This window comes from Azolla caroliniana, unplaced genomic scaffold (assembly GCF_043228905.1).
Source record: "Azolla caroliniana isolate FFs.n. ecotype wild unplaced genomic scaffold, voAzoCaro1.0.p SCAF_8, whole genome shotgun sequence".
NCBI classification, from domain to species: domain Eukaryota; kingdom Viridiplantae; phylum Streptophyta; class Polypodiopsida; order Salviniales; family Salviniaceae; genus Azolla; species Azolla caroliniana.
The window spans coordinates 10,117,866-10,126,728 of NW_028230443.1; the positions used below are offsets into that span (position 1 = coordinate 10,117,866).

An 8,863-nucleotide genomic window follows, 5' to 3' on the forward strand; every position below is an offset into this window, starting at 1 on the left:
CTTAATTGGGGTTGTCCACTTTGAGATTTTTTTGGAGCATACCATTAGGTTTTGCCTCTTCTTTGAGGTCACGAATTTTACCTCAAGGGTGCACCATTAGGAGGACGTTTGTTTTTGTTTGGGGGTGTACTATTAGGGTTTTCTTTCTTCTTTTGCTTCTTCTCCTCAACCTACTAGAGGTTTTAGAGTTTATTTTCAGTCTTCTTTGCAAGTAGTCTTTTTAATTCTTCTCCCTTGAGGGTTTCTTATAGGTATTCTTCTTCGGCGGCTTCTTCGACTTTCAAACTTTTTACCTAATTACATATTTTTGGGGGGTTCGGTCTTCTTCTAAACAATGGAGAACACTACGTGTCAGCAATTTCCCCACAAGTTAGGCTATCTCGCACTCCAGTCATTGAAAGGAGGACAAAGTGACACGGGAACACTACACTGTCATCTGGGCACCATAGCCAATGGTCATGGTTATGGTCTCGATAGTTCACTTGACTCACCTTCAATGGAAACTCCATAGCCTCTCTTTCATTTGTTTCATTTTCGTTTGTGTTTGAATCGTATGATCGTTTTGTAAAAACCATTGAAATCGTGGTACTCTAGCTCTAATCGTTGTAAACCCTAATTTGTAAAGAGATCCCTTGCATTTTTTTGTTCACATTTTTGTCTTAATCTCTTGTGCATTCCTCTAATCGTGTGTTTCGATCCTAATCACATGTTAATCATCATTAGTGTCGTCGCTCCCTTCGACTTTGGGTTTCCTTTGTCTCTAGGCTTCCTTCGACTCTAGGGATCTTTCGAGTCTAGGGGTCATTCAACTCTAGAGCACCCAAGAGCGTTTGAGTCCACTAACGTCCACACCTTCCAACGTCCTCCTTGGTCCAAGTTCCCTGTGGTCCCACTCCAATAGCACACACACACGCACGCATTTTCACGACTTGAATTAAGCCCTCTTCTCCTATTTTTATAGAGGAAAAGAGATGCCTAACTTCCGCATTAAATGCGCTTATTCCCTTTCATTCTTCAAAACAAAAAAGGGAATAATTAATCCTTAATATGCACCACAATGTTAGAGATTCAAACTCCACACCCTCTTCAATTTAGTGAATAACTCTAACTATTGGGTTGTTCACCTTTATTTATTATAAATGTATATTTTTATATGTACATATATTTGTGTGGATGTGAGCAGACCTTCCTTTTTTCCACTTTTCTACCTTTGGCCACGCCACATCATGACAACATCCTTCCATTTGGATAGAAGTATGCCAAAAAAGGAAATTACGCTCAAATTTGTTCGTCGTCCTAATTTTAGACCTAGGAACTTCAAAGCATCCTTGGGCCTTAATTTCGAACCTTGGGACATAACTATATGTAGGTGTACCCCTTACTTCGTCCATAGGTCCTTTGTTTAGACCTAGGGTGTCCACATTCAACTCTAACTAGGGCTAAAAAACTCAACTCAGTGGCTCGTCACTAAACAAACTAGCTATTCAGCAGAGCACTTCCCTTTTGGTGCTTTCTTATCCCGCACATTTACACATTCGTAGATCACTCGTTACAAACACACACGCATAACGTGAACACACACACATATTTGCATAAAAATAGTTATTTATGCAACCATATGCTAACATTAACATGAGTATGATTGTGTATTTAGAGTTGTCAATGCATGTATTCATTCGTGTATGGTGGAAACATTGCTCATTTGATGTGCACATGCAGAATGAAGCCAAAATATATACACGTTCTTGTAATATATAGTGGCATCTACAATCCTCATATACATTGAGACATACCACGCAAACAACCCCCTTTTGGTGTTGGAAAATATTATTTGATGACAAATTTGGCATCCACCTTTCTATGGTTTGTTACAATTCAAAGGCAATATTGAACAATGTAAAACCTCATTCTAAAACAAGAAATCAATATAAAGCCTTCGCCCTTTGTCTCGTGAATGTTTTCTATTTTTGAACATGCCCTGTGGAGAAATACCTTCCCATCTTGAAATAGTCATACCACTTCCGTTCCCCAGATGGAGACGGAATGCATCTAGTTGGGATAAACATAACATTGTTGGGTAAGAAGAGAAACAACATCCCTAGATGGATGGAGGCAAGTGTGGCATCACTCATTTTCAAGGGAGACACACTTGATGGGAACATATGTGGGAAACATCTCGAAACTCCTCAATGGGCACAACTTCCATATCTAGATGAGAAGTAGGGTTCTGAGCATACGACACTTTCAAGGTACATCACGAAGAGGTGGTGGGTGAAACGACCATGGCCGTTGCTTCTTTTGCACTATTCAAGTGGAAGATAAAACTTATTATTTGGTACAACATCCGATTGCTTGTTAGATTTGTCATTACAATTCTCAAATTTGGCAAGTTTTGTCACATTGTTAGTAGACGTCAAGACAGTGGGTGTTTGCACAATGCAATTCGCAAGAGGTCGATGACCGAAAATCAGAAATGGAGATCGTTTTCCGATTGTCTAAGATATTGAGGATTCGTCATAATTGGGATACACACAATGCTTTTGTATTTGATGGTAGGCACAAGGGTAAACGCAGATATACGAAAGTTAAAGGGAGTACTATGTGACAATTCTCTTTGTTGCTGTTAAGTAGAAATTAATTCCTTTCCTCGGTGGAGTGTTTGCCTTATTGCGTATTGGCAGGCATGTCAACATGTTCCACTACCCATGTAGTGTAGAGTGTAGTGGGTGACCAACACCATACTCACTCGATTGTGATACTTGTTCATTCATTCATTCATTGTTAAGTAATAGTAGTAGTAGTTGTAGTGTATTTCACACACATTTACTAATAAAAATAGACATACATAATTATGTGTTTTTCACCAAAGGAGAGAGAGAGAGAGAGAGAGAGAGAGAGGAGTGTGTGTGCCAAAATCGAACCCTACACGATTTGGAGACGAAGAAGAAGATAACCCTAACCGTAAAGCAGGAGGAGACAAAGAAGAAACACACCCACCAGTCAGTCAGTCAGTGAATCTACGAACTAGTCTTTCTTCCGTCATTCTTCTTCTGCACGTCCCTTCCCCTTTCCTAAAACGGGAGAGAGAGAAGCAGGAATCTGCCCTTCTGTCTGTCTGTCTGTTTGTCTCTCGCTCCGTACGCGTGTGTGCAGTGCAGCAGCGATGGGGATAGAGAATTATGGACCGAGGAGAGAGAGACGAGAGTTCGATCGATCTTCTCGCAGACATGCTCCCTATAGCCCTCCTTCCTCTGCAAGAACGAGACGTACTCCCAGGTATTCCTTTTCCCTCCACTTCCTAACCCAATCCAAACCCACTCTTTCTTTACATCTGTATTGAAACGATCTGTACATTTCATTCCTTTTTTCGTAGATCTAAATCTGGCGCTCACTTTGCATTATTTGATTCTTTTGTTTACATTTACATGCATTAGAGGGATATGCAAGATCTAAATCTTGTATCCAAAATGTATAACTCAGAGAGGAGTTAGCTTTAATTTCTAACTTCTCATTCTTTTTTAATTTCTCACCATTGCATTTGCGCTGGATCTAAACCGAAACCTTAAATTGTAACTCTCTACAACATTCAATTTATGCCGTCTTTCCTTTTCTTTCTTTAAATTTTTACATGTATGAAATTGATTTTGGTATCTTCAACCATGAGCGAAACTTTTGTCCACCCTACGTTGTGATGCATAATTTCTGTACCTTGACTCTGAGTAGCTCGATTTTTATATCTGAAAGGAGGTATATAATGCTTGGTAATTTTTGTATGTGAAAGGTATATAATGCCTAGTAATAATTTCGCTTGACTGTAACTTTCTTTCTTTCTTTACATTTATGTGTGCTAGAATGATATGCCCAGTAATAATATTTGGTTTGATTTTGTGTATCTTAAAAAGCTCGACCCTTTGGAAAATTGGTTGTAGTTTTGTCTTACTAATCCTAGCCTAACCAAAATTTCACATTTTTCCTTCTTTACATTTTATATTAGATAAATTTGATTGATTCTCAGCTATACTAGTTTAGTCATTCTTCCTTTCTCTACATTTTCCAGCACACAGATTTTTACATTTATAGAGATCAAAATTGTATAGAAATGCATCACTAAGAGATTGTCTTTAAGTTTCTGTACGTTGCATCTGTATTTTCTTTCTGCCAAGGCTTTGCACTTTCTTCTTCTTCTGTTGCTAACCCTAATCCTGGTATTTTGTTTTGTTTGTGTTAGTTCTAACCCAGCTCTAACTTTTCTGTCATTTATTCATTCTTTACATCTTACACCAAAAAGGTTTCTACATTCATATGTGCTAGCCCTAACCCTGGCTTTTAAGTTATTTGTTTGTTCATTCCGATGTGCTAGCCCCGACCCTGACTTTTAAGTTATTCTTTTGCTCATTCGGATGTGGTAACCCTAACCCTAGATTTTCAGATTCTTTATTCATTTCTTGTTGTAAAAGTGTATTCCATCACTTGGTACATTTGAATAAAATTCGGGTTTTATACATGAAAGGTATAATTTAGAGATTGTTACTTGTTTTCTGTTGCTTTCATCATTTCAAGTAGTTCAGCACATTTTTTAGTTGTAGTTTTCCTGTTAGGTAAGTTTGCAGTATCAGATCCAATTTATATGTCTGAAATGTTCAGATCTATCATGTTATTTTCCTTATTTTTAAGCTAGAGGATCTTATTTAATGTAACACTCTGGATGTTTATTAGCTCCTTTTTATTCACCATATCCTTACAAAGAGGTATTTTGACACAACGTTATCCATTTTAGTGGCTTTGATCGTTCTGGACATCATTTCTACGTATCAGGGGGTAACACTGGACTCATCCTAAATGTCGACCCCCAAATATTATTCCCCAGTCCATTTTCAAACCATTTGCAAAACGAACCAGTGGAAGTTCCGAGGGTGGTAGAATGCTAATCAAACGGCTAATTTAGCTATAATTTGGTAACCAGAAAATTCTTCATTAAAAAAGAAACAACTCCTTAAGATTTTGGACTCCCTTAAAATTGATATCACATTAAAGAAGCGAGATTGCTCTTGAACAAGGACGTTGACATTCTATTAGAACCACATTTGGTTCTCTTTAATGGTTTTTAATACATGAGGATTCAATGAGGTAGAGCCCAATACCTAGAATACAACCATCCACTATTTGATCAAATAAAATCCTTGTGTAGGACTTCCAAAATACTCATCACAGAACAGTTGAAAAAGTAGCAAATCAGCTCTTTTAAATGACTTTTTATTATTTCAAAAGCTGAAAATTACTATAAGTTGGAGTATTTTAGTCTTACTCATGTTGCCAGGAGTCACATCTCCAAAGAAAATATTGTACTCGAATCAGTTATTTACTGACTTAAAACTTTTAAGTGACTTCATGTAGGGCCCAACTTAAATTGTCTCTATAAAGCATAACATTATGATTGGGCACTCACCTCTTAATATAATGAAATCACCACATGCGGATCCTCGGTCAACTGATGATTGCTCCCCTGACCTAGGAACTGTTGGTCCTCAGCTATTTCACATTGTCCATGATATCTTATCTTCACTGATTGCAAGTGTTTCAAGAGACAAAAAGAAGAAGAGAAAGCAAAACTGCAATAACTATTCACCCAACAATAGTCAAAATGTTTATTTCTATGGTAGGAAACCTATTCTTGCTATGGTAGATTTGAGGACTCTTTGCAGAGTTAGTATTTTTAACTGTGCTGTGCGAATTCCTAAAAGGTTATATAGTAGTGATGTGTTGCTTGAATGTTTGAATAATGAGATTTAACTCTATTATGTACATATTTCGTTGTCTCATTCCATGCACTGTTGAAATACTTGAGTGCCATAATTTTACACTGTATAACTGAGTTTAAACAATGCATTTTAATATTATTGATGTAATTTCCCGTCTTTATTATGACTGACACTAATATTAATCTGCTTTGCTAGTATCTTTTCTCATTTGGACACAATCCCATTCCATGTACTGCTGAGATACTTGATTCCCATAATTTTACACCGTATAACTGAGTTTATACAATGCATTTTAATATTATTGATATAATTTTCCGTCTTTATTGTGACTGAAACTAATATTAATCTGCTTTGCTAGCATCTGTTCTCATTTGGACACAATCCATTGTGGATGGTCGAAGGCAGGAAGGCACATGCATTTATATGATTTGTGGAACCCGATTTAAATTTCCATTATCTGTTTACTAGAGTGTTCTGAATCTTTGAAGCATTGATGGAACCCTCCATCTCTTCATTTTTCTGCAGTTCTTGTGTATTATCTTTCTATTCATTTGAGTGTTGATCATATGAATATTTATGTCCATTCTGCATTGTCCAAAGGAATTGTTTTCTGACTCAACCAAGAAATCTTACTGTTATTTAACTTCTATAGACTATGTATGTACTGGTCTGTAATTTGTTTATCACCAAGAGATAGTATCATTTGCATCCTCATCTCTGTCTTTGTCAGGCTTCCTACAAATGTTTGCAATAACTGCCACGAATCGGGACACTTTGCACGTGATTGCACCAATCCAGCTTTATGCAATAATTGTGGGCTCTCAGGGTGAGTCTGTTTGAGATTTCAACATATATGTTATTGTCAGTGCAAGTCATGGCTGTACACTATTTCTGATGGAGATAGGGTTATATTCCAGGGGAAAAATACCAAAATGCCTGTAGTTTCTGGGTATTTACCAGACAGCTTAGTTTCCTAACTTACCAGAATACTTCTTGTGAATGCATAATTTAATACCACAGGAGATTTGGTATGTCTGAAAACTTAACATGTTCTGGTAAATGCCAATACGCATTGCGTAGTTTGGGGTTTTCAGTATATGTCATTTCCAATTTGTAGGTTCACAATTTTTGATGTATTCTCTGGCTTCTACAGACATATTGCATCTGCTTGTGCTGGAGAGTCGATTTGCTGGAATTGCAAGACTCCAGGACATAATGCGAAGGAGTGTCCCAATGAGGCTGTATGCATTCTATGCAGTAGGCCTGGCCACATGGCCAAGGATTGCACTGCCAAGGAAGGTGATACTAGGCTTTGCAACAATTGCTACAAACCAGGTCATTTTGCAGCAGATTGCAAGAATGAAAAAGCGTGTAACAATTGCCATAAACCTGGTCATCTTGCGAGAGACTGCAATAACAGCCCGGTGTGTAATGTTTGCAATCAAGTGGGTCACATTGCACGCGAATGTGGTAGCGCTGGTGGTTTGACTGGCTTTTCAAGAGGTGGGAATTCTCCTCCTTTGAGGGAGCCTCTATCTTGTAGGAACTGTAGGCAGATAGGGCATCGTGCACGTGACTGTTCACTCCCAATGATATGCAATATTTGTGGTGGTCGTGGACACATGGCTGTGGAATGCCCCTCTGATCCCTGGGTTTTGCGCCGAATGAGGTATCGCTAAAATTTTATTGAAAGAAATGATTGATCACTCCAGATGATCGATCAATGTCTAAAATCGTAGTAGTCAGGATGTTCGTGGTGAAGATGTTTGATCAATCTATGTCTAAGATTGTAATAGTGATTTCTCTGCTGCCATAAATGAAATACTTGGTTGGAGCTTGAAGAAAGAAGCAAGATCATGTCTAAATTTCAATCTTAGGCACAAATGATGCCCGCTTTGCCGTTTTACTTTGAATTGTTTTTGAGTCATAATTTGTGTGGTGTTTACAAAAGTTACAGGAGTGGAAATGGTGAGTTATGCAGGGAAGTTTGTTGTGTAAACAAGATTAATTAATGCATAGAAAGTGGACGGTAAAGGTCAACAGATATGAATGATGTGTGTGTTGACTTGAAGGTGCTGCAAGATAAGTGTTGTGTGGTATCAAGAATAAATAGGAAATAGTAACTGAAGGTTTAGTTGCAGGGATGTGGTTTTGGTTTGTTTATGTCATAGAATGCACTGAAATTATATCCGTTAGATCGCGGCAACCAAGTACAAGGGATCATGAAAAAAATCTTGGGAAACAAATATTTGATGTTCAATGGAGGCGTCATTTGTTTTTTTGCCCTGTGGTAAACTGATTAGAAGAAGAAAATATTATCCTCATTGCAGGAGCTAACTTTAGTACTGGAAAATTTGATGAGCATACAACATAAATTTTCGATTAGCTGGTGGCATATTGTGTTATGCTGCTACATTCAAATACTGCAGTACAACAGTGTGGATGTGTGGATGTCAATAGCAATGACATTGACAGAAAGTATTATGTAGTATAATGCCTGTGCTGCATAAATGATCAACTATTGAACAGGAATTGTTGAATAATTGTCATTTTGATGAATAATAAATTACGAGCTAGTTTCATTTCAAATGACATCATTATGATTTGTTCTCGAGGTGCAGTTGTGGAAATGTAGTATGTTGGACTGAGATGGTCTTGATGATCATCTGTTTCCTGCATGCCTTGTTGCACTGCAATTGCACCTTCTGTGATTTGTTTACTGTAGAGTAATGGTCCATGGGCCAACACGAACCTGATTCTTACTATTAATGTAATGGGCCTTATATTTGTAATACTTTCTCGGTTTTTCTATCTCACAATTTGAAATTATGGTATGAAATTGATGTAGTAACTCAAAACGTAGTGAAATTTATGTAATTTAAACATAATTCTTCTTAATATCAACGAATTGTGTTGCTTACTCGTATTCGAAGAAGTATAGGACAAACAGTTGAATGTGGCCATGCTGGCATTTATTAGATTGCCATATCTATACTTAGCCATTGGTGTTGTGTGGAAGTATGGCTGCATTTATATAGCCTTCATTATAATTGGAAGTAAGGCTGTGTACAAATCAGTATCCCTTCAAAATTAAAATTGTGTAG

General features: G+C 37.4%; 1 protein-coding gene across 1 annotated transcript; it reads left to right on the plus strand.

Moving 5' to 3' along the window:
* The first annotated feature begins 3,097 nt into the window (after positions 1–3,097).
* On the plus strand, positions 3,098–7,665 carry LOC147860994 (uncharacterized). Its single transcript, XM_087323517.1, has 3 exons — positions 3,098–3,276; positions 6,490–6,585; positions 6,913–7,665. Exons 1-3 carry the CDS (start codon positions 3,164–3,166, stop codon positions 7,436–7,438), a joined length of 735 nt encoding a protein of 244 aa, XP_087179643.1. The 5' UTR covers positions 3,098–3,163; the 3' UTR covers positions 7,439–7,665.
* The last annotated feature ends 1,198 nt before the right edge of the window (positions 7,666–8,863 follow it).

Coding starts and splice junctions, on each gene's coding strand:
- LOC147860994 (XM_087323517.1), top strand. CDS start 3,164: ATGGGGATAGAGAATTATGGACCGAGGAGAGAGAGACGAGAGTTCGAT. Junction 3,277..6,489: donor AGAACGAGACGTACTCCCAG/GTATTCCTTTTC, acceptor TGTCTTTGTCAG/GCTTCCTACAAATGTTTGCA. Junction 6,586..6,912: donor AATAATTGTGGGCTCTCAGG/GTGAGTCTGTTT, acceptor TGGCTTCTACAG/ACATATTGCATCTGCTTGTG.